The 27,088-nt window shown below is 38.4% G+C and overlaps 1 protein-coding gene across 3 annotated transcripts in view; it reads right to left on the reverse strand.

The window, feature by feature from the left end:
• Positions 1 to 27,088, reverse strand: part of gpc6a (glypican 6a) — a 161,023-nt gene that overhangs the window by 63,362 nt on the left and 70,573 nt on the right. For all 3 annotated transcript variants that reach the window (XM_031324366.2, XM_031324365.2, XM_035999480.1), the window contains exon 3: positions 16,188 to 16,579. In XM_031324366.2, the coding sequence (XP_031180226.1) occupies positions 16,188 to 16,579 (392 nt within the window). The remainder of the gene's footprint in view (positions 1 to 16,187; positions 16,580 to 27,088) is intronic.

Consider the following 27,088-nt stretch of genomic DNA (forward strand, 5'->3'; position numbering starts at 1 on the left):
TTATTTATTTATTATTTATTTATTTTTTATTTATTAATTATTTATTTAGGCTTCTATGTTAGAAAAATAATCTGATGTTACTAAGCGAAAGTTACAAAAGCTTTTGCTGGTTTTATGATATTACTTTAGGATTAAATAAAACCAAAATAATTATAAGTGTGTGTGTGTGTGTGTGTGTGTGTGTGTGTGTGTGTGTGCACCTACAGTATTTCTGTTACTTGTGGGAAAATGCTCAAGAGCTGAACTAATGGCCAACAAACTCTTAATTCAGTTTGCTAGTTGCCAAACCCAAACCAGCTTGTGGGAAAAATGGAGATGTAAGATGTAAGTCCCCCTATTAAGCATGTGTAAGCATGAGGACTGTGATGGAGACTTCCTCCATCTCATATTCTTGTACTGTATGTCTCATATTCTTGTACACACTCATGTGTGTATTAATGTTTGTCCTTGTGTAACACGGATAATCCATTGGTCTGCAGTTCTTGGCAGCCATGGAAGGCAGTCCTACACAAAGCATGGCTGTCTATTTCCAGCTCTTTATTGTTAAATGTTACGCTAAGCAATGCTAACCATTTGCAATGTGATCTTAACCAGGGCTACTCACCTGTGTCAGTCTCCACTTCTAAACAGATATTAATACTTACATTTGCAAACATTATACTGCGTTATAAACAGTTTATAATAATATAAAGCATTTATAATTATATAAATTGGCAACACTTTATACCCCTATTTAGCATTTATAAACAGTACATAAACATTTGTAAATGTAAATGTTTATGTAAACATTTACAAAAAAAACCCACCCTCGATCCTGAGGTCTTAGCCAACTATAGACCTATATCTAACCTTCCCTTTCTCTCCAAGATCCTTGAGAAAGTAGTCGCTAATCAGCTATGTGATTTTCTACATAGCAATAGCTTATTTGAGGACTTTCAGTCAAGATTTTGAAAGCATCATAGCACAGAGACGGCACTGGTGAAAATTACTAACGACCTTCTAACTGCATCAGACAAAGGACTTGTCTCCGTACTTGTCTTATTAGATCTTAGTGCGGCATTCGATACTATTGACCATACCATCCTCTTACAGAGACTGGAACATTTTGTTGGCATTAAAGGAATCGCACTAAACTGGTTTAAGTCCTACTTCTCTGATCGATCGCAATTTGTTAATGTTAACAATAAACCCTCCAATTACGCTAAAATTAACCATGGCGTTCCTCAAGGCTCAGTGCTTGGACCAATTCTATTCTCCTTATATATGCTTCCTCTAGGCAATATTATTAGGAAGAGAAGGCAGAGCCTTCAGCTATCAGGCTCCTCTCCTGTGGAACCAGCTCCCAATCTGGGTTTGGGGGGCAGACACCATCGCTACATTTAAGACTAAACTGAAAACTCTCCTCTTTGATAAAGCTTATAGTTAGGGAGTGAGGAGTTGCAGTGAACGCCTAGACCGGCGGGGCAGGGTGCATAGCTGCAGACACAGCACCCCTGCTTTTCTCTGCTTCTCTTTACAGTCATCAGATTTACCTATCGTATAATCAATAATATAGTGCCTCTCCTAGTTATGCTGTTATAATTCTAGACTGCCGAGGAAGTTCCTTCTTATGACACACTCTTTTCTTTTGTTTCCTTTTATGCACATCCTGTCTTAGAAGTGCTTGTTACTCACCTAGCTCTGGGGAGTTTACTCCCCGGAGTCCTTATGTTTCTTCTTCGCCCAGAACATCGCCTCGGATTAGGGTGACACCAAGACCTGGGTCTTGGGTGCAGCTGTGGCTATGGACCTGCTACACCCTGCTACGCTCTGCGATTCCCTGCAATGCCCGGCTACGTCCTGCTGCGTCCACCGCGTCCACCCATGCTCTGCTGTGCCACGCTACATCCTGTACTGTCATAACCCCAACCGTCAGACACCGCCCACCAAGAGTCTGGGTCTGCCGAGGTTTCTTCCTAAAAGGGAGTTTTTCCTCGCCACTGTCGCAATAGCCACTGCTAATGCTTGCTCTTGGGGGAACTATTGGAATTGTTGGGGCTTTATAGAGTGTGGTCTAGACCTACTCTATCTGTAAAGTGTCTCGAGATACCTCTTGTTATGATTTGATACTATAAATAAAATTGAATTGAATTGAATTGAATTGAATGTACTGTTTATAAATGCTAAATAGGGGTATAAAGTGTTTGCCAATTTATATAATTATAAATGCTTTATATTATTATTATTATTATTATTATTATTATTATAGTGCTATAGGTGTCTGCTATCAGACTGCATGGACCCTTCACTTTTTCTTCACAGGCAGTGCTGGAGGGAGTACCAAAAAAAAAGAAAAAGAAGAGCAAACAAAGAAAGAACCGGCTGTGTAGAAAGCCAAAGTCGCAGAAAAACAAACACCAAGAAAACAGAGAGACAGATACAGATGAAACAGACGGAGAGAAACCCGGACAAGACACTAGCAGACAAACAGAGTGAACAGGCAGGTGTTACTGCCACATTTGGACAGACAAACAGCACCAAGTACGTGCCAATCACAGTGTTTGCTTTGGACAGAGCTTATCTTATTTCCCAAAGAAAGTTTCACTTGCCAATTCACACTTTATGATTTCTATAATAATGATTCAGTTATTTTATGAATTCATGGTTGAATGCACTTATTGTAAGTCGTTTTGTATAAAAGCGTCAGCCTTAATGAATGTAATGTAGTCTTGCATTGCCAGACCTTCCTACACAGCGCTGTGGAGGAGGGTCTGGCTAGTCCACACAACATTCCTGGATAGGAGAAAAACATACTCTGGTTTATTGGCATTTCTTTAAACCAATCACAATCGTCTTGGGTGGCGCTAAACGCCAGACGCAGGTACAGTGCCTCTGCAAAATAGCCTCGGGAAGGAACTTAGTGGAACATGTGCACGTAGGGAGGCAAGCTCTAGAATTAAAATGGCTGTCAAGTGTGCAATGATACTTTTACTCAAGAAAAAGATAAATATAATTTGATTGTCGGTTCTAGCTCAGAGGATGTTTCCCGATTTGACCGGAGTTTAGAATCCCAACACAAAAAAAGCGGAAGGTGAGGAACGTCCGGCCGAAAATGAGGGACATCCGACGGAACCTCCGGTGGCACTGGAACAATCCAGTAAGTGAAAGTCGTCGATATAGACTAGATGTAATGTACTGCAGTTTCTTAAAGTATATGTAATATTGTGTTAGCAGATTATAAAATCACCTTTAGATCTGAGTCTGGTCATTCTGTGCCTGCACTTTACTTTCGGTATTGACAAAATCAGTATTAAACAAAAAACCACAAGTCAAATCTGGCTGCTGCATGCAATTCACCGGGTTACTATAACTGAGACAGGGACGAGACAGTTTTTAGATTGCGCTTCCACCTCCACCCGCATCCCCATGCATCTCCAGCAATCTCTTTCCCTCTCGATGACTCAAACCCCACCGATTAAATATAACATTTTCCTATCAAGCTATTTGAATCATTCTATTTCACAGTCTAATTTGCATATAAATATATTTGTTATAGTGACGGATGAAAGAGAGAGAGAGAGAGAGAGCTCGTCCCTTTTGTTTGCTCTGTTGGTTCAGCCCCACCCATTCACTGTACCTGGGCAAGGACATTAAATCCAGTTTAAACCACTATCATAAAACAAAAACTAGTCAACAGGATGGGAATATATTCCCTTAATAAATTCACTGTATCACTGCTGTGGTATAAACGATGGCAGCAATACCAAAGAAAATGTAGTATACTGTATCATCTACTCAACATCAGCAAACCATTTCAAATGTAATTTTGTATAATTTAAAAACATCATACTTTTTCTTCCAACTTGTACAATCAAGTACAGTATTGATTCATGAGAATAATACATAATTTAAAAAAAAGTTCTGGGATTAATCTGTTTCTGTCAATTCAATTAAATGTGGCCCAGTTTCTAGACAGCCTATTTAAGAGACATGGAGAAAACACTTGGAGAATTTTTTTAACTATAGACCCATTCCCACTGCCCTCTTTACATTCAGTGTGGCTTTTTAGCAGCGACCAAAGAAATATATTTCATATTGCAAATTGGAAGGTGTTTTAGGCTGCCCTTGAGCTTTGTGAGCCTTTAGAAAATTTGCATTAAAATGGTGCCTCCTAACGCAATTATTTTACAGGGATTTTTACATCACTGCAGTTACTGTGCCCAGCAGTCGCTGTATAGCCTGGATGAAGGGTAATCTGATAATCTTGTTAGCACTTATTTACAGTTCAGTGGATGGAATATTTCACAGCAGGCTGAGTGTAGGACTAGGGCGCAAGATGCCTTAGATCCAGAGTGAGATTAAAACACTAATCTATTCATCTGATGTTTAAGTGCTATGATAACGCCACATGGAGAGCATGTGTTTGTGTGCCAGTCAGTGTGAGAGTTTTGCAGCCGTGGAGGAATTATTTAGATCACTCTACATAAGTAAAAGACAATAACAAAAACAATACTGCAATATAAGTAAGTATTATTCACTAAATGTACTTTAAATAGCAAAAGTACTCATAATGCAGAAGAAATTATCATTGGATTATTATTATGTATGCATTAATGTGTAAATTGGTTGACATGGAGCTTATTCTAACTTTATCTCTAAGTATAAAATAAAGTTTAATATTTTCCTCTGCATTGTGGAGTACAAGAATGAAGTAAGTATAAAAATACCCAAGTAAATTACAAGTACCTCAAATTTGTTGTGGCCATTCTGCATACTGAGTCACTTTTGATAAATTAAGTAAATTATTTTATTAATACCTTTTTTAAGTGAACATTTGTCATATCAACAAATGTCAGACTTTTATTTGTAGAAGTATGTATTTTTCATTTGAGAGTGGGGTGAGGCTTAAAAAGCAGCTTACTCCTTCGCTTAAAAGAGCATCTTAAATATGTAGTCAACATTTCAGCCAGCTGATGTGAGCTTAAACTTCATTGAGTTGAGGAAAAATGAAAATGTAAGATTATAAATGCAATGAGCCGAGCAATAATAAAGCAAGCCACTTCTCATTTCATCTCATTAAAAGGCCACAGTCAGCAGCCATTACACTCACCTGAATTCCCTATCAGCAATAAGACATATTCAAGATAACTAAATCATTAAAATAATGGATACGACTCTTACAATGAGAGATAACTCTAAAAGACACTCTTGGAAGACATCACCTTGTCTATCCAACAGGGTGTTGTCATGCACATATGGCGTGAACTCCCTTTAGGAGTAACAGAGTGAGAAGAGCACAGACGATGGAAATTGCTTTGTGCCACAAAGTAATGAAGTTGTGAGAAATGACAATGACTTTGCAAGCTACCAAGGCCAATCAAGGGGAACACTAGTGGGACAGTGAGACTGTCGCCAAAAAATTTTCTCAATAGTTCTGTCATAATTATTGTGACAGGCTGCGTTCCTTTGCACTGATTGGACATGGATGTAAGACTGCATTGGTGCCCCAGTGTCCCCACTCAATTGCACAGCCATTAGTGTCAATGGCAATATGAGTGATCTGTCACTGTTTAAATCAGACTCCCATCTGCTACCAAGAGAAACACGTGCCTGGTCGCACCAAACGCCTGTGTAAAAACTTCACTTATTTCTTCCTAACAAAAGGATTACACTAAAGGTTGTTGCAATACAAACCTAAAAATGAATTCCTTAGGTTAGAGAAAATTCATAACATCAGCTGGAAGATGTTCACAGAAGGTAACATTAAAACCTTCACACATAAGCTAATGTTTTTTTAATCCTAAAGAAAGAAGAGCAAACTGGAGTGAGGACAAGACAGAAATAATGCCAATGCATAGTTAAGTTTAAAGATCTACTTTCATAACTACGTCTGTAATGCAGTAAAATGTGCATTATCGTATGTCTGCATTTGCTTTAAGTAGTGGTTATTGTTTTAAAGAAAACCTCATAAAGCACTACTGCTACTTATCACATACAGAAATATGTAAAACATTAGCTCTTATAATAGTTTTCAGAGTTTAATATGGTATCTGATCGCCATAACATTTAACTGACAGCTGCATTTAGTACTTAGAAATGAGCTCATAAAATGCGATGCTTTGTTAGAGCTTAAACTTAGTGCAGTAGTTAATTTATTATTATTAACATTTATATATTAATACATATATATAAATGTTAATTTATATATGTATTATTTCTATGATGTGGGAAAAATGAAAGTTTTTATTGTTGGGTGATCATTCTCTTACTAGACTTCCCCAAGTCGTGCTGACTTTAATAAGTAAATGAAAGCATTTAATGTAACAAAAACTTTGTCACATTGAGTCCTTGTAGAAACGAGTTGGTCAAAGAGGGAATGTGGGAAGTTTTTTGTGATAAACGAGCTCTATAGCAATGCCTTGCAATACTGTCCTCTACTTCAACCATGAAGGTAATCTGACCTTAACCAAGTACTTGTAGAATCATAAACAAAGCCACTGTCTCATGTGTACTTACAAAGTGTACTGTATGCTCTGGTTTGCTTGTTGTGAATTGTTGATTTAGCAGTGGCGTAAACTAAGTTATATTAAAAGAATTAATAATTTCATAATTAAACCTAACAGAGAGAAAACGTATTTGGGATTTAATATCCCAGCCTGTCAGTACTGTGGGTGCGCTTCAGTTACCACCAACTCTCTGAAGACGCTAATAAATTAACTGGAACTGCATGTGGCTATTAGTGCTGATCTTCGTGAATTGGACTGTTTTTGCAACAAGGTCTATTTGCATAGAAATGGGCCTATTTTGCGCCAAATATATGTATATTACCTTATTCAAATATGAGAAAATAGCACAGGAGCACCAAGATGCTATTTGCTTGACAACGCACGCAGTTAGGTGTGCATTTCACAATTGCGGGTGCTTTATGAATTTCTTTTTGTCTTACAGTATTTGTGCAGGTTTAGCAGCCACAAAAGCCGAGCAACCCGGCTACAGTCATATACTGTGCACCGTATGCACTAAAGTTGTCATTGATAATAAACTTTCTCCTTTCTGTGCTTCTCTGTGAACTTTAGTCTCCCTCCACTCACCATGTTAAATGTAAGATGGAGCCGAAGACAATTCCAGAGAGGCTGCACTAAAATCACTTGCTGTCAAATCAATGACTGTCTGAGACTGACAGAATAATCCACATGTGAGCAGCTGTGCCTCCACGAAACAACACAGCGGTACTTGGCGGGCCCAGCAACCCACATGAGTCAGCTCAAATGTCTTTCTTGGGGAGGTATGGGATCGCCCGTTGATCTACCCTGACATGTACCATGTTATATGTCTGGAGCAGCAGTTGGGACTGTTTCTTTAATTTACCAAGACAAGTGCAAACATGTTAAAAGCCAGGCCCATGCTGCTCGATGACTACGCACAGCGTACCGTGAGCCATTCAGCATCTCTGGTGGGAACAAGACCTGCATATATTTTTATCCATCTGCCATGGCGCCTTCTGGATTAAAGCACAGCACTCCCCCTGTGTCCATCTAACTTTGAAGGTCTGCAGCCCAGCCAGGGGCAAACAGTTCTCATGTGGCTGCCAAGAAACCTCTGTACAAATGTCACAACATCGGTGCTGACAACCTTCTCTAAGTGCTTGTAAAATAAATATGTGGTGCCATACACTTTAAGTCAAGGTGCAAAAAAGTAGTCATAAGATGTCATCTGGATAAGACAGATTTCTTTTAACATAAAATTGAACGTTAAAATTTGATGGATGGATTTTCCGTCCTTTTGTATTTTGTTCTAAATGTCCTCCCCCTCAGCATCAGGGTGACTGCATCAGTATCTATCAGAGTTTTCAGTATGAATTTGAAGAGGATATACTATAGAGATGTATACAGTATATTTCTTCATTATCCTTTTATATCATGTCCTTGAATTTCAGACCACATGCTGTCTCTAATTTTTTCCAACATTCTGCAGTTCACCACAGATCAAAATCTTTTAATTAAAAAGGACATCTTTGGTGCAGCACATTTCCCGATGACGTGCCAACCTTTTTGAGCCAGATGCCATCTGCCGTCACAGCACTGTGGCTGAGGCCTTATCCCCAGCAAGCTGCCTGAGCTGTGAGCCAGCGAGAGAGTAGACAGACAGAGAGAGAGAGAGGGAGAGAAAGAGACAGACAAGTTTGTCCAGTCTCCAGTGCATCTGTAGAAGTGGGACTCAGCTGAGAAACATGGATGAACCATATTCTCATATGGAGGAGGTCAGTTAATCTGCCCTGAGCAGAATCTGTTGTCAAATTGTTTTAGTCCTCTTTCTACATGAGACTCTACTAGATAACATACAGTAAAGGACACTAATATATTCTCACTTCCTTGATTAAATAAACACCTCATTGAGTATGATTTATCTATACACACCTATTGTTTTATAATTGTCTTTATTTAATTTTACTCAAACAATTATTTTCATTATTGATTAATCTGCCAATTATTCTTCCATTATTTTTCCATGTTATATGGCATGTCTGGAGCAGCAGTTGGGACACTGCCACCCAGCAGCGACTTCAGGCCTCTCTTGGGAAAAGCGTCGAACAGGAATAGTCTGATGACATCGAAGAGCACTGGAGTCTGCTCAAATCCTCCATCCTCCACCAACCAACCTTGGGTACAAGTCCAGAAAACATCAGGAATGGTTTGATGAGAACGACACAGAGATAGAACAGCTCATCTCCATAAAAAGGAAAGCTTTTCACACCTGGCAAAATGATATAACCTGCCAGTCAAAAAGATTGGCTCATTCCAAAGCCAAGGCGGACGTCCAGAGTAGAGTGAGGGAGCTTAAGAATGCCTGGTGGACAGAAAAAGCTCTGGGAATCCAGAGGCTGGCGGACTCAGGTGACACCAGAGGCTTTTTTAGCGCTACTAAGGCCATCTATGGCCCAAGCTACCGCGGCCTAACTGCCCTGCGCTCAAAGAACAGACGGAAGCTGCTTAATGAGTCCATTAACGTCCGATGGAAAGAGCATTTTTCACACCATAACCAAGATCCCATTAGGAGCCTAAAGAACAACAAGGCCACTGGTCCAGATGGGATCCCAGCTGAGATCTTGAAGAGTGGTGGATTCCTGCACCACATCCATGCCCTACTCCTCAAGGTCTGGGAAAAAGAAGAACTCTCGTCAGAGCTCAGGTATGCCCCTATAGTGACTATATTTAAGAAGGGGGACAAGGCTGAATGTGGAAACTACAGAGGCATCTCACTCCTATCAAATCAATAACAGGCAAAGAGCTTGCTCGTGTCCTTGTCAATCGACTGTTACCACTGATTGAGGAAGTACTCCCTGAATTTCAGTGTGGCTTCCATCCATCCAGAGGTACAGCAGACATGATATTCACGGCACGTCAACTGCAGGAAAAATTCAGTGAACAAAAGCAGCCTTCGTACATGGCCTTCATAGACCTCACAAAGGCCTTTGACTCGGTAGACCACCAGGCTCTGTGGAGCACACTGGTGGTCTACCATGATAAGTATGTCAGAATACTGGAGTTACTACATGATGGCATGTCAGCCATAGTGCTCAGCAACAGTGTCTCTGAGTCTGGGCCTTTCACAGTAGAAACTGGGGTCAAACAGGGATGTATCATGGCACCCACCCTGTTTGCCATCTTTATTGCTGCCATACTCCACCTCATTGGTGAAGAGCTGTCACATGGAATCCCAATCCTAAACAGAACTGATGGCCAGCTCCTCAACCTTAACAGGTTTAAAGCCAAGAGCAAAATCAGGAACACCACCATCATGGAGCTCCAGTATGCGGATGACAACACCATTGTAGCACATGCCGCAGAAGACCTCCAGGGCATCCTGAATGCCTTTCCCAAGGCATACAGGGCCCTGGCTCTAGCCGTAAACATAAAGAAGACCCAGACCTACTTCAACCTCCACCTAATCAGCCATCAACTCAGCCCACCAAAAAAGTGGACAACACCATTCTTGAAAATGTTGACCACTTTCCCTATCTCGGTAGCCTCCTCTCCTCAAAAGCTGACATTGATTCCGAAATCAACCATCGCCTGAGCTGTGCCAGTGGAGCAAATGTCAAACTCAGGAAAATAGTGAAGAGAGAGACCTAAAGGCCCAAACAAAACTCCTGGTCTACAGAGCTGTGGTCCTCCCCACCCTGCTGTATGGGTGTGAGTCATGGACCACCTACAGCAGACACCTGAGAGCCATGGAACAACATCACCAAAGACAACTAAGGAAGATCTGAGATCTGAGGATCAACTGGGAGGATAGACGTACCAACATCAGCATTTTGGAGGAAGCCAACATGTTCAGTATCACCACCACAATAATGCTCACGGATCGGCCTGTACAGCCATCTGAAGACACACTAGAAGACAACCCTACGGAGAGGACAGTCATACTCGTTTCAGAATGCCAATGAGGAGTAGGTATTGAATGCAGTTTACTGTTTCACCCTGACAGTGAATAGGCTAAACTGATGGCACTGAGTACATAAAGTAGAAATAAAAAAAATAAAAAAAACTATGGAAACCACATGCAACTGATCCTAATATTTCTCACATGTCAGCAAAGACTCTGTAATCTGGCAGAGCATTTATCTAAGGTAAATGTTGTGTAAAGATTAGAAACTGCCTTGGAGCTTAATGTCAAATTCTCTGACAGTTCATGGTAAAAAATGAGAGTATAATAAGATCAACATGACAGTGTAAGCCATTAGGAAAAACAAATCCCTTACTACAAAATACCTTCCTTCCTTCCATCATCACAGCTAAATATGCACCATTGACTAGGCCGGCTTCCCGTGCGCGTGCAGAGTGAGTGATAAGTGCTCTAAATGCTTGAATGCATGAACTTTAAACCCTTCAGAAGGTCCAAATCCCTGAAATCTTCTCATAATGTGGTTGGACTGTGTTTTAAGTACCCCAGGATAAAACTCTTAATGGTCATCAAAAACTGTAATCCAGAGAGATTCTGCTCTTAATCCAGGATCGGGGTCCAGGAAACTGTTCAGAGCAAGTTGAGTGCAATCCCATTTTATGAAGTGATATCGCTCCTGTTCCGATTTGACTCCATGCAGAGCTGTCTGTTAGCAGTAATTATGTGTGGTTCATCATCATCAGTGCACCATCCTGTGTTAAATTAATGTGGAAAATTGAACAGACAGATGGTTGAAAGCAGCCATTTCATATGAAAGGCACATTTTGTAATTTTAAAACCTCAGGTTTTCACGACTGATTGTTATTTGAGTTAGAGCCTTAATGGTAGCTAGTGAAAACCACCCTCCAGGGGCCATGCAAAACATTCAACACTTCGTGTATAAACTGGACTAAAGACCTGTGGCCGAGACATATTATTTTCTGAACATTTGTATAATGCTTCTCATAGACCAGTAGGCATTTTAATTTCCCCAACTCTCAAAATTAGGGGAAAAGTATTATTGTAGGTCTTTATGGATTGATTTACTTTCTCAATGGTGGTAAAATGGTTGTGGTGAAAGAAGAACACGAGAAACTGAGAAGCTTTTAAATCCAAAGGTGCCTGGATGCGCTGCTATAATATGAACTACCTGAAGATCGATCCAAGATCAGCTACTAATGCATCAGGAATAAAAATGCAATAACATAAATCATGTAACACATTGAAATAGGGCTGCAACTAACAATTATTTTCATTATTGATTCATCTGTTGATTATTTTCTCATTTAACGGATAAATACCATCTTTGTCTTCAGCTGTCTTGTTTTGTCAGACCAACACCCACAGATATTTACTTTGAAATTATTTAAACCCGAAAAAGCAGCAAATCCTCGCATTTAACAAGGTGGAACCAAAGAATGATTGGACCCTTTGCTTAAAAACAATCAACGATTAATCATTTATCGGAATACATGCAGAATAATTTTCTGTTGATCACATTGGCTCTACATTGAACACACATACTATATAATGACTAGTTTTGACACATAGGTATAGGCATTTTGGTGTAAATACTTTTGTCTTTACTTTTTCTAAATTGTATTGGCTGGACTTGGGAGTATTTTTACATTGTCGTATTAGCACAAGTATCTAAATAGGTCTCATCCACTGCTAATTATACAGAATAATACGTGAAGTACACATTATTCCACCTTTATGACAGATGGTTTATGAAATGACACTTTAAAGCAGTTTGTCCAGCTGTGAGGTGTGTTTGACTACCATTTGCTCCTGCTAAAAAAACACAAACTGCTGAATGACCATTCAAAACCACTGATTTCTGAAGATAGAGTAATTGCAGATATAACACCACACAAATAAAGTGTTCCACCATAAAGTATATAAATCCTTGCTGCTTACGGATGTGAAATTGAAGACAGAATGCCTTATATACTGTATAGTATATAGCGTTGTGCTAACACCTAAGTGAGAAATTGGTATGTACTCTAAGACTGTGTTGTAAGAAGATGCAGGTGGCTTTCTTATGCTGAAAGCAGCAAGAACGCAGGGTGATTTTTAGGTCAAGGTGATTTGTCATGTCAAGCAACTCTTCACCAGCAGTTCTATGGTTGTTCACCAGCCTGACAGCCTTCAGCAATGCCACACTGTTTCCTGGCTCCACTTCATAATTGATGAGGAAGCGAGGAATATGGGATTTGATCCAGAGGGTGTGTTTTAGGCCTAGGATAGATGTATAGAGGTGCTCGTCTTAATTCTCCATCTGAAATGGCTAAAATACCTCTGAGGAATGGTGGAAGCCTCGCTCAGTGGCAAGCCAAAGGACAATAAAAAAACAATTTAATATGACTGACTCTTCAGAGATGATATACAGCAGCAGGGATATGGCACTTTAATATGTATATACTATCATGATGTAAATTCCTACAAGCCCCCATAACTATGTAAGGACAGTGGGTACAAGAGGAGGGTGATAATATATCAAGCGGATGGTTCAGTTTCAGTAAAATAGTAATAAAAGTTGACAATGGTTTAATGTTCTAATGAAAAGGAAAAAGTAGATTAGGAATTTGAATGTAGCCTTTTCTTGTGTGTATAGATAATATGGCGTTTTAATGACTCCATTCCAAGTCTTGATTGGTTTCTACAGCTTTCTAATAAACTGACCATATTACATCAAACATTACTAGTTTTTATAAAACATTCACTTGAATGGTTTACATGATTGACAGCAGCCAGAAGTGTTTTCTTTAATGTTGAAAATCAACAATGATTTAACACCAACCCTCAATAGAACATTTACAGCTGAATTTTAACTCATACTGTATAGTGTTTCTAACACGGTGACCAAACAAATATGTGACTCAACTTAGACTATTACTTGCTTTTTCATAGAAATGCCAATTAACATTGACATTAGGTCCAACATTGACATTGATATTGACATTTGACATTACCTTAGAGTCTGAGAAACTGGCTTAGGTGTTTTTGTTACTACGTTTTCACATTTTATAAAGTATTAATTGAGAAAATAATCAGCTTAATGATCTGATTAATGAATACCAATTTGACAATTTGGTAAATGGTGAATAGAATGCATTTATATAGCGCTTTTCTATCTTACCAGACAAAGCGCTTTACAATTTGCCTTTCATTTGACCATTCACACACACATTCATACACCGATGGTGGTTGAGCTGAAAGATGCTGGCCTGCTCATCGAGAGCAACTTGGGGTTCAGTGTCTTGCTCAAGGACACTTCAACATGCGGACAGGAGGAGCTGGTGATTGAAGCGCCAACCTTGTGATTAAAGGCCACAAGCTCTAACTCTTGAGCCACAGCCACCCTAATAATCATTAGTTGTAGCCCTAGATGATTGCTGTTGACTGCATAGTTTTGTTAACAGCATTTTCTGTTCTATAACAAAGATTTACATGTGGTAATATACCTAAACTGTGATATTATATAATGCACATGCTCGCAATCCCAGTTCTATGATCTATCTCTGTCTGTGAGTGCGTGTAGCCAGAGCTTAACACAGGGAGTTGGTTAAGCCTCCAACATGAGAATGATTAAAGTTTTTTTTCTCAAACTCAGCACATCGCATTCATTTTTTGCACTCTCAGTTTCTTTCCTCTTCCGACAATATGTCTCCCCTGTTCGACTGAAAGGCACAGCAAGCTTCAAGCTAAAAGCAGATTAAAAAGAATCACATCCCTGCTGAGCTCTGAAGACATTTTTAAAACTGATGTTTGAATAAAACTGTGTGTGTGAAAAAACTACAGTTTTATATAATTTGTGTCTAATTGCAGGTGACGAATATTGATTTTGGGGTCAACAACTTTGTAGACGGTCATTCAAATTTATCAGCAATTGAATAAAATTAGTAGATGAATAAGTGTTGAAAAATACTTTTATACTTTTAATTACAGATTATATATCTAAAGACAAATCAGTGACTATAGACATTTACTGGGTTTATACTATGTTTCGGTTTTTAAAAGTGTTTAAGAAAGAATGTACTGTAATAAGTATTTTCTTCTTTGATTGCTTATCATATATTTTCTTCTTTGATTGCTTATCATATATTTATTCCATGTTCACAAGTGTCCTAGTAGGCTTTAAATTGTGTTTCATAAAATCTAAACTGTAAACCAACAGAACCAAATGTAATATATGTTGATGATGGATATGAGGGAGGGAAGAAAACCTAAACTAACTTAATTCATGAATTAAAATTTGGTAAACAAAGCTTTCTATGCCCTTATGTTACACCTTAATGGCTATTGTTTGGGTTTTCCAGGAAACCAACTCTGTATTAAACTTAATGTTATATATGTTGATGATGACTTGATATAACTGGTTTTAGTCCTGCCAGTTTTGCATTTATGTCATAAAGTGAAGCAATGCACTGTACCACCAAAAGCAGCCAGCTTTGGTTATATAATTTATTTACAGTTTAGACGTCAATGAAAAACTGTTGCGTAACTTTCTGTGTTTAACATGGAATTAGAAAACATATCCACTAAGCCTTGAAAAACACATTTCTAATCTCCAGTGATTGATAATGCTCTAAAACATATTTATTTTTCTGACTCCACCAGTCATATAAAAAATGTCCCGTACTGGCCCTCACACAGTGACGGACTGGTAATCTGGCATTTGGGCAGATGCCAGAGGGGCCGTGGGCCCTCATGGGCTGTTTGGGCCGGCCGGCCAATCAGAGAGCCGCATGATTGTCACAGCCATGCGGCCACTTAATTGTAAACAGCGGCCCATATAATTTCTCTCGGCCCCCTTTCAAGCATCAATAATAAAGTCCTTTGGCCAAACGATAACCAAATTTGCCGAAATCCTTCACGCCTAGTAATAATGTAATCTGATCAGTATATATACCACATATGAGTCTCTCGATATCACAGTCATGGTTACCCTTTACAGTCACGAACTTTTACATTAGTCTCTATTATTTTGTAGCAAAATTACTTATTCAGATCAGATGTTCAAAAACGTAAACGTGCATGGTTTGAAATAAAACAAATCTACCTGCATTTCTTTTATTTGAATATTTGTTTGCAAAAGTTAAAATGAAGCAATGCCTTCTGGGAATTTCAAGACAGAATCGAGTAGACCGCGTCCGCGTCTTTATATATACAGTCTACCTCAGAGTGGTTGTTGGAAGTTGAAAATTGGAAGTGGGAAGCTATACTGTTGACAAAAAAATTAATCGAGGCATCAAGCGACACAAGGGGGGGGGGGGCAGAGAAAAAGAGAGAGAAATATAAGAGAGCACTGTTGACTGACATTAAAAAATGCTGCAAACTGACTGATTTGTTTTTAAAATCAAGTGCAGCTTCAGCTAGCATTAGCGCTCATACAGCTAGCATGTTAGCGACACATCTGAGCCAGCACACCAGGGAGAAAGACAGGACAGTGAGGAATATGAGGAAGAGGAAGAACAAAACGAGCAAGAGGAGGATGAAGAGATAGACATGGATAACGAATCTATGGAACTAACCAACACAGAATTTTTTTTTTATATGTCTATGTTTTGGTGCAGTTGTTATAGCATGGGAGTTTGCGTTCACCATTACTGGGGCTATCAAAAGTTCTATCTGCGCCCCCCCCAATAGTTCATTACAGGAATTAAAAAAATACAACACCGCTCAACAGCACAAGATCACTTAACAGCTGTGCAACACAACAACAACAACGAAAACAGCTATGAGAAGAAAATTAAACTCACCTTGGCAACCCTGTTGGCGACCTCCCGACCCACCATTAGCCCCTGGACAAACGTCCGGGCAGCGATGAAGGCCCTGGTGACCTGGGCCTTCAGTTTCCTGGGCACATCTCCAAAGGGCTTTAGCAGATCTGTGTATTTACTGACGCACTCTAGGTAGTCGTCTGTGAAGTGGTACTGGGAGTTGAGTAACTGGAACATGCGTTCCAGCAGCCTGGACCAGAAGTCATTAAGCATCTCCTCCAGGTTGACGTTGCCCCCTGTGTAGTAGCGCTTCAGCTCAGTGAACAGGTCCTGGAACACCTCCGAGTTCTGCATATACAGCTTCCCGTACGTCTGTGTGAACATACTGTTGAGAGACTTCTCAGAATTGTCCAGCAGCTCCAAGAAAAACTCTAGATGGATGGATGGTTTGGGGAGAGAAGGGGGAGGTGGAAAAGACAAACAGCTGGGTCATTGTGCTGATATAGTATCGGATGTCTTTTCCTACAATAACCAGACAAACAGCTTTGAAACCATAAGAGCCTGGATTAATCGAGTCAGAGTATTGTTGTTGTACTTTAATGTCTCATTGTATGGCTCTGTCTGCGTATACAGGAGCAATGTATAGCAGCCAACAATAAGTACTTGATTATGTGAAGAAAGTCAGTCCAAAGCATTAATAATTTAATAGCAGAAATAATGGGTCACAAGGACTATGAATCATTAATGTTAAGGTTCTGATTGCACACTGTAACAAAATATTCATAAGTTTTAGACACATACACTACTATACATTATCATCCTGAGCACACACCATTATTCCCAGACGCATTAGTTCCTCACTGAAATAATTTATTTGTACACTGAGGCAGCTGGCCTATGAGCCCATATATTGAATATTATGTTACAGTGTATTGAAAAAGGCTTCATTCGCTTCGAATTTTCTGAAGAGTATGTTAAACAAAAGATACATTTCACCATAAGATAAGCAGATCTTTTTTATTTCTATTATGATGTTTGCCATTGATTCAGTACACACACCTTACACTGTATAACATTGTCATTCTAAAATAAAAATGTACAACAACTGTCTTAACATTCCTGAATGCTGAACTGAAATTTGAATTCTTATCACTTCTAAGGATAAAATAACTACAATAATTCTACAGTTCAAAAGAGGAGAAAACTCTCTTTAGACATCAGTGTCCGGGTGGGCTTTTTCCCATGGCAACGGTTGACTGACATTTGAGAGCCAGCGTTGCTATGAGACGTACGTTGTTACAAGACATTTCTTCCCCTTAGTGTTGGTTATGTATCATTAGCATTTTAAGATGTCTGCCCATTAACAACGTTCAGCATTTGAGAGTCTTTGTGCTGTCAAGTTTGCATTCCATGTGGAAAGTGGAAGCTAGTTAGCCTAGCCTGCTAACATTCGCACTGACTATTCGAATATTCGACCATCAAAACTACTAATTGACACAGCACATCATTGTTGAATAGTCATTAATCTGTGGTTTTAACATGGTGCAGTATTGAAGTAGTCGCAATGTATCAGATATTAATGTAATTACATCAGATATGCAGCAGGGGGCAGTGTGGCTAGAAAAGTCATAGTTCTATGTGACTAAAGACACTGCAGTGCAAGGCGGTAAAGCAGCGGGCATGATAGGGCATGATGGAGCAGGATGAAGCGAAAGAGACATTGCGCTAACCACATACACTCACCTAAAGGATTATTAGGAACACCTGTTAGATTTCTCGTTAATGCAATTATCTAATCAACCAATCACACGGCAGCCGCTTCAATGCATTTAGGGGTGTTGTCCAGGTCTAGACAATCTCCTGAACTCCAAACTGAATGTCAGAATGGGAAAGAAAGGTGATCTAAGCAACTTTGAGCGTGGCATGGTTGTTGGTGCCAGACGGGCTGGTCTGAGTATTTCACAATCTGCTCAGTTACTGGGATTTTCACCCACAACCATTTCTAGGGTTTACAAAGAATGGTTTGAAAAACGAAAAACATTCAGTATGCTGCTGTCCTGGGGGGTGAAAATGCCTTGTTGATGCTCGAGGTCAGAGTAGAATGGGCCGACTGATTCCAGCTGATAAAAGATCAACTTTGACTGAAATAACCACTCGTTGAACCGAGGTATGCAGCAAAGCATTTGTGAAGCCACAACACGCACAACCTTGAAGCGGATGGGCTACACCAGCAGAAGATCCCACCGGGTACCACTCATCTCTACTAAAAATAGGAAAATGAGGCTACAATTTGCACGAGCTCACCAAAAATGACAGTTGAAGACTGGAAAAATGTTGCCTGGTCTGATAAGTCTCGATTTCTGTTGAGACATTCAGATGGTAGAGTCAGAATTTGGCGTAAACAGAATGAGAACATGGATCCGTCACCAGATATCAACCCAATAGAACATCTTTGGGATGTGGTGCAACGGGAGCTTCGTGCCCTAGATGTGCCTCCCACAAATCTCCATCAACTGCAAGATGCTATCCTATATATATATATATATATATATATATATATATATATTTATTAGGTCTGTCAAAATAACGCTTCATTTCGATTAATTAATCTGAGAAAAAATTATGCGTTAAAAAAAATAACGCAGATTAATCCATTCCATATTGACGTTTGACCCGGAGCCGTTCTAGCCACCATTCGACTGTAAAATGAAGGAGGGAGATGAGAATGTGCTGCCTGGATCATTGATTGGAACATATACTTGTAAAAATCTTCTTCCTGAATAGGGTTGGCTACCGAAATCTGGTGCCACTGATATGTCTGCGCTTCCCTCTGATGCTCTGAAACAGACAATACAGGCAACACAAACACCGCTGCATGTGACGCTAGTTAACACTATACTCAACAGCAGCTAACGTTGAAAATGGTAAACTACAACGTCGTGGTGCATTCGAAGTTATTGTTAAATGTCCTTTTCCCATCTGGTGGTTGTTTTTGTCATTCAACAGCAATTTACTAGTGAAATAAGTTATTGTTATACATTATTATTAAATCATTTCATTTTGACCATATGGCCTTAGCAATAAACAAGCCATTAATTATGTATGTGATTAATTTCGATTAATTAATCACAGAGTATGTGTATTTATATATATATATATATATGGTATTTATATATATATATATATATATATATATATATGTGGTATTTATATATATATGTGGTTAGCGCAATGTCCATATATACATATATATCAATATATACATACACATATACATATATATATATATATATATACATACATATACATATATATATACATATACATATATATATATATATATATACATATACATATATATATATATATATATATACATATATATATATATATATAGATATATATATATCTATATATATATATATATATAGATATATATATATCTATATATATATATTAGTGCTGTCAGTTAAACACGTTATTAACGCCGTAAATTTCTTTATCGCGAGATTAACGTTCTTTTTGGCCTAGCAAACTTTGTAGTTTTTTTTCACACGCTGTTGCAACAACTAGTAACGTTAGAAAAACTACAACACCACACCGGATCTAGCTAGACCGGAAACAAAACAACAGGCACGCTGCACACAGTTGTTTGGGCTTGCGAGCCGGCCAAAGAGTAGTACATACCTGCAAACTAGTTGCTTTTCGGTGAAAATCGCCGTTTTGAATGGGAAAATGTCATCCACGTGAATCATGTAGATCCGAAGACTTTTTATTTTGGAGGGGGGGGGGGGGACCCGGTGCTAATACGGATCTACCGGACCGAATAGCAATGCGGATTTCAAACTTTACATATATATATATAAAACAGTCTTCTGTTCTGTGACTGAGGAGCAGTGGAGAGGCTGCTCCACTGCTCCTCAGTCACAGAACAGAAGGAATAAGCTGTCATAAGGACACAAACATTTTCCTCAGATGGCAAGTATAAACAGAAAATAGGCTATTTAGTGCAAATAGAAATTCAAAACTTAGCCTATTCACCAAAATGAAACACGATAATGAAAGTGCAAAAATAGAAAATATTCAACATCTGTGTATCCCTGATAAACAGACAGTTACTTGCTGTCGCTGCGGTTCCACATTTATTATCCTCATTTTGCACTCCAGGTTAGTGTAGGTGTCCGGTATATATATATATATATATATATACATATATGCGACAGTGCTAATGACTGCACCGCCGTGCTGCTTCTAAGAGCTTTAGTGCCTACTTGTGTGATGTATTTGCAGTAATGCCACAGTGTCTAAGCGTACATTAAGATAGTAAGCATGTGGTAGTTTATCAGTGCTCCCTGGGACACACTTACAATACAAATACTGTACGTGGCTCAATCAAGCTCAGATGATTTGTTGGAACAAGTAAGTAGGATCTACCATACAGTGTTAAATGTAAATTCAGATGACATTCAAGAGCTAGAAGCATGCATGTCTACTGTACATAAAATAGACATAACATATTTTGATATGTTCCTGTCATATTTAATTTTTAAGGATGGAACATATTTCTCAAAATCTTTAAAAAAAAAAGGATATAATATTCAATATATATGTTAACAATGTAAGATAATTAACATTGTTTTACATTGTAAATTACTTAAAAAAGTAACTTCAAACTGTACATCAAGTGCAACAATACAATTCAAATCTATCATTCCCAGCAATTATATGATTGTTTCTTGTCATCTGCCCAAGTGGCTGTCTTCCATGTGAAAGCCTGATCTCTTGTGCATTACCGCATCACCAACAAAGAGGAAATTAAGAGAGAGAAAAAGCAGCATTAGCTGGGGAGTCTCACTGAAGCCGAGCAAATAGAATCCCATGTTGCTGAGTGCACAGGCAGAAATGTTGAGAAGATCATAACACATCTCTGCATGCACAAATGCCAAGTATTTCTCCTCCCTTCTTTGTAAACAAACACGCTGCAGACATTTCACATGTCATGCTTGCTAACAAACCATACGGTTTTGCTCCTGGTTGGATATTTTGGCTGGCTGACATTTCTTTGCATTATTGCTGTCACAGAGCTACATAAGATAAGATAAACCTTTATTGTCATTGCACAGAGATCCATACAACGAAATTGTGAGTGCCACAACTGTAGGTGCATTTAAGATAGTAAAGTTAGTTAAAATAGTAAACAACATGGTGGTCATATGTACTTCTAATAATACATTTCCCTCCCTGTGATAATATGACTAAACTATAAGGAATGATGAATCAATTCACATTTAGCCTATTTTATTTATAGTGAAGGTGGGCTGTGCTGTATGTAATCAAGGAGAACAAGAATGAAAAATGAAAAAATGTTTGAAAGATTCCAAACATAAAAAATGCAAACAGTAGAATTTCAGATTGCAAGAATTTTAAGATTAACATTTAAAACTATTTCAGTTTGAGTTGAGGCCATTTGAAATACCAAATTGTATAAGATAATAGAAATACATCTAAGATACAGTGAAAAATGCCAATTATTCATTTACATTGATTAATAACATCAAACTAAAGTACTTCAATTTAATTATTTTCCATTTTCATTTTTTCATACTGGATGACAGGAATGAGCAGTTATGAAACCATTCCTAACTGCAGACTAAAGCACAAACTTAATAAAACCCTATCATGCTGGTAATCTTCCAAAAAACATAGCAAGTAAAAAGAAATATGGATAATTCCCTATTTCATTTTTATCTATTTTATTCACTAAACTATCGGGACCTTATACTGTACATTCCATTACACTCATTCTTTACTATGTGCACCTCTTAATCGTATCAAGTCATTTTGGCATAATGTAAATTGTTTTGATGGAAAAAGGCAACACTTAAATGAACTACTGAGTATGTTAAGTAGAATGATAAAAACACTGTCCTGCTAAGTGTGCTAAACCACCAGCGCGATTGCCTGAGAAAGTTACTGTAATATACTACATCTGCATATCCTCTGGGGCTGAACGATTTGGGGAAAAAATCTAATTGCGATTTTCCTGCCAGATATTGCGATTACGATTTGATTTGCGATTCTTTTTTTAGCTACATATTGCACCTTCTACGATCATGTTAAATAAAGTAGTACAAAATAAATCAAAGATCCACTGAAAATAGGACATTTCTGTAAACAATCTGTGATATGTAACTAATTCCAGCATTTATCTAATGAAATAACAGTAAATATAATGATGAAAAGAGGAATAAAAAATGTTAAATCAAATGTTACACCAAACATTCTACTAAATATTTCACATTTTTTTAATCGCGTTCTTCACGATTAGCTAATCGCATTCTTTCAAATTACGATTTCGATTTGAAAACGATTTATCGTTCAACCCTAATATCCTCTGGCTCTACATGCTCATGTCACCAGAGGTTTGGTTGTCCATCACTTCCAAGACTGGTGGGAATTACGGTCCATGGTAAACTGCCTTGGGATGGCTTTGACTCACCTTTTTTCAATCCAAATACTCAATGCCTTAAAGCCTAACTCTGGCCAAAATGCAACCTAAGGTCTTTTTGTGAATGTACCCGAGTCAAACTTTCGTTTAAAAGCATATTTAGGACGGAAGCGTCACTTTTAAGATTTACCGTATTTTCGTTTTTCGGTCAAATGGCCTTTTGAATGGCAGTAATAGAGGCACTTTTATGCTAGCCTCAAAATAGCTATTTTTAAAACACTAAGAAGGCTCGACACAACATGAAACTTTGCTCCAAGTATCACCAGGGTCTCTACACATGAACTTGAGCATTGGGAACATTGTTTGTCTACCCAGAGTTTACTAAAAAGAAAGGTTTTGAACAACTCACCATAGCTCTTGTTGTTTCCGGCTGCTACCAGCTCGGCAGTCATAACGAGTCAACATCAAAGCAAGTACCCAAAGATTTAGTATATCCCGTGTGCACCGGTGTAGTTAAGGTGTAGAGCCCCTGGTCATACTTCGAGCGAAGTTTCATGTTGTGTCGAGGCTTCTTAGTGTTTTAAAAGTATCTATTTTGAGGCTAGCATAAAAGTGCCCCTATTACTCCCATTCAAAAGGCCATTTGACCGAAAAACAAAAATATGGTACATCTTAAAAGTGGCGCTTCCGTCCTAAATATGCTTTTAAACAAAAGTTTGACTCGGGTACATTCACAAAAAGACCCTAGGTTGCATTTTGGCGAGAGTTACGCTTTAATCCTCTATTCTCTCTATTGAAATGGCACACCATAGCTGTGTTCGAAACCGCTCCCTCATTCACTCACTCACTATTCCCTATATAGTGTTTATTAAATAGCGAACTATATAGGGAATGACCAAACAAGATTTCGGACACTCACTGAAAACACATCGTTGCGTGACTTGCAGCCGTTGTTTGTGTGACGGAGGCGGGCACGCCCAGCATCATGTAAACAAACCAAAACTAAAATACTTCTAATACGTCCCTGAAACAAAGCGAGCACTCAGGAGGATAGTAAAAGGTTGTATATATGTTGCATGTTACATTTCCACTGTTTTAAACACAAAAGCCAGCTCCATTTTTCCTTTTCAGTTTTCGCTGTGATTTCTGCTTCTTCTTCTCCTCCAAAAAACACAGCTGCGTTGCATTGTGGTATATGGGAGTAAAATGTAGGGTACATCGTATGTACACTCAAGTTAGCTGTGCATTGTGGGTATTTTATAGTGGACTATATAGTGAATGAAATTTACCGCGGAGAATTCGAACACCACTACAAAATGGTGAACACACTATATAGTGCACTATTTCCGTGATAGGGAACGGTTTCGAACACAGCTCGTGTCTACACCTAGAGTAGAACAGGTAGGAGACCAGTCCCTAGTCACTCACTCTAGTTTCTTTGCAACCAAGGGACCTGCCATTACACCCACATTTGTTTAAATATTAAGACCCTGCAGGGCCTTTTTCATTCCATTTTTCCACTTGGACCCGAATCAAGGACACATAAGCCCCTGTGTATTGTGCATGCAATTTTGTATCTGTGTTACCATTTAAGTAGCTCTCAAGATAATTTATATCACAAAACAAAAGCAAGACAATTTCATTGATATTATGTACTGTAGTTTTGTGTAAAAAGACATTCCTTAATACTTGTCAAGAGTTGAAACTGTTGTTGTTGTTCTCTTCTACATTTAACTCTACATGTTTTATTTGAGAATGTGAATTATGAACTATTTATTTCTGCAAAGACACTGATTTCCAGGCTGCCAGGTTACCAACATACTGTACATACAGTACTCCTATAAATGATCTGTCACTTATACTTCGTCTTCCTTGTATAAAATAAAGTTCCCCCTCCATATCTCTGTGGGATAGGTTGAAAAAGAAACAGTGTTTCATGTCTGCATAGTTCATGTAAGATGATCAAGTCCAATGCAATTATTTCCATGAAAGAAATTAACCACTAAAACAAAAAAGACTGGGCTAAGATGAATTGTGCTGGGAAGAATATTCTGAGCTCACAAAAGTAAGTTTTATACAGGCTAATTGAGTCTTAGGCAATGACATGAGAGGTCGTTATGAACAGATCACACACTATTCTGTGCAATAGTGTGAAAGACTGCTGATACGATAATTTAACCTAATAAAACAATGGCCTTGACAATGTCTTACTTCCAGGCAGGTGCAGTATAAACGCCAGAAGTGACTGACACCACATAGCCACATTCAGGGTTTCTATGATTATGCGGCTGACTTAAACCAGCTCTGGTCAAGTTGTTCAATTGTGGTTATTGATTTTCCAATCAAAAGGACATTAAATGCCTGACTTTAGTGGTCTTTTGTTATGTAGGCTCTTGTGGACTCCTGAAACCAGAAATGTATGAAGTACCAAGATTTTGCATCTACAAAGCATCATGATAGATCTCTGCAACAATGTACGAGTTTACACTTTTCATTTAAGAATGTCTTTCTTACATCAATGCGGGTTGGTAAATCCTATTGAGACTGAGGAGAAGCACTTTTAGGCTTTTAGTTTTTGTTGCACTATTGACTGTGTGACATTTAGCGTTCATAACGTCTGTGTGTGTTTGAAAATGGTTTGAATTAATGTTTGAAAATGTCACGAGGGAATGACTCGACACTGGGTAGGCTATTGTAAATACTAGTTACAGAAAACAGCAGCCTTTGATTATACAAGTCTACTTTCAAAATGTTGCTCATGAGGTACTTTCAGATAACCATATTTTAAGTACAAAACAGTTTAAGCAGTTGACCAAAGTTTAAAAGTTTGTATAATCTGAACCCAAGTATTCTTGAACTAATGAGGAAGTACACTGAAATTATTAAGTACTCTTCTATTGCGTAACTGTTGGGTCTTTATGTGATTTCAAGGCCTTTTAACTGGAAAACAGACTGTATTTAGAGTTTCAGATAGTAGCTACAGCTTGCCAACTCATGAAGAGTGAATTGCTTTCTGCTGGCCAAAATACATATTTGGCCAGGGAATTATCATTGAGAGTTACTGACCTTGGATTACATTCAGCTATCCGGCCTTTAGGGTCTTAATAGTTGGAAACATGTCGATACATGGGTGTATGCTTACTGACACAATACATTTATTCTAAAGCATTGAAGATTGTGCGAATCAAAATAAATTGGAAAAAGCAATATGGATGTTGCAAGAAAATGGAAAAAAAAACAAGTGAGGACTTAAATTGCAGAGCTAAACTATTTCTGTGAAACAAGAGCACATATACCAAAATGTTTCTCAACAGTTTCATTGCCTGCTTATTGAACTACCTTTTAGGCATATCAAAATACAGTACAAATCACACAATATGCATACATATAACAGTTCAATATTAATAAACTGTAAAAAAGAAAAATTAAGCATCCAACCAATAAAGGTTTAAAAAAAAAAAAAAAAAAAAAAAAAAAAACTAAACGACTGCTGTGCGCAGCTGCAGGGCCAGGGCTTCAGGGTTTTTTCACTTCCCTTACCGAGCACAAGCGGATATCCTACAGGTCAGGAACATCGTCACTCTGCCTTTAAATTGTAAGTTTGCCATACAAACTTTTAACATGACACTACTGCCAGCAAAATACCTCTGCTAATTAATCAATCAATTGCCTACCTACGTCAAATGGTAAAACTGCCAATGAACGCACAGTACAAGTCCTGCATTCAATTGTTTACTTAAAGTAAAAAGAGAGGCATTAGCAGCTAGGGTTGGGTACAGAAACTCGGTGCTTATACGGCACCGGTGCCTAAACGACCAGTATCTACCGGACCGAATAGCAACATGGATTTCGGTGCCTCATTTCAGTGCCAATTAATTGCCTTCTGCGCTGCTCTCTGATGCTCTGAAACAGACGTTAGAGGCAACAGAAGCATCGCTGCACGTGACGCTAGTTAACACTACACTTGACAGCAGGTAACGTTAGCCTACCGTTAGCTAGCAGCTGGATTAAACACGGTTAAAATGCTGACAGCTAAACAGTATAAAGGGTATAAAGGTAACATTTCTCTGTCAGGTAAATAGTAGTAGTACAATGTTTTCCTCTGAAGTAGAAGTACAAAGTAAGTCAGTAGTATACGGTTGAGTTGCATATTAAGTGCTTTGAGGGCCTTATGTAAGATATTTTGGGGTACAATGGTGCTGGAGAAAGCTACAAGCAGTAATACAGGAGGCCAAGTAATCGGCCCTTTTTGGACAGGCACTGCAATCATGTCTTCAAATTCATAATGTGAGAAAATAAAACTACACCTTCTCATTTATTCTATAAATAAACGTTAATGTGTACAGTATTTAACAATGACTGTTCACTTCTGTTAGCTTGTTATATTTTTTGACTTTGACAAAAACAATTTGTATCATTTATCATGAGATAAGTCATTGGTCCTGGACTGTGTAGTGTTTCTGCTGTCAGACCAAATTATGAACTCCTCAAG

The sequence above is a fragment of the Sander lucioperca genome, chromosome 3 (genome assembly GCF_008315115.2).
Source record: "Sander lucioperca isolate FBNREF2018 chromosome 3, SLUC_FBN_1.2, whole genome shotgun sequence".
NCBI lineage: Eukaryota > Metazoa > Chordata > Actinopteri > Perciformes > Percidae > Sander > Sander lucioperca.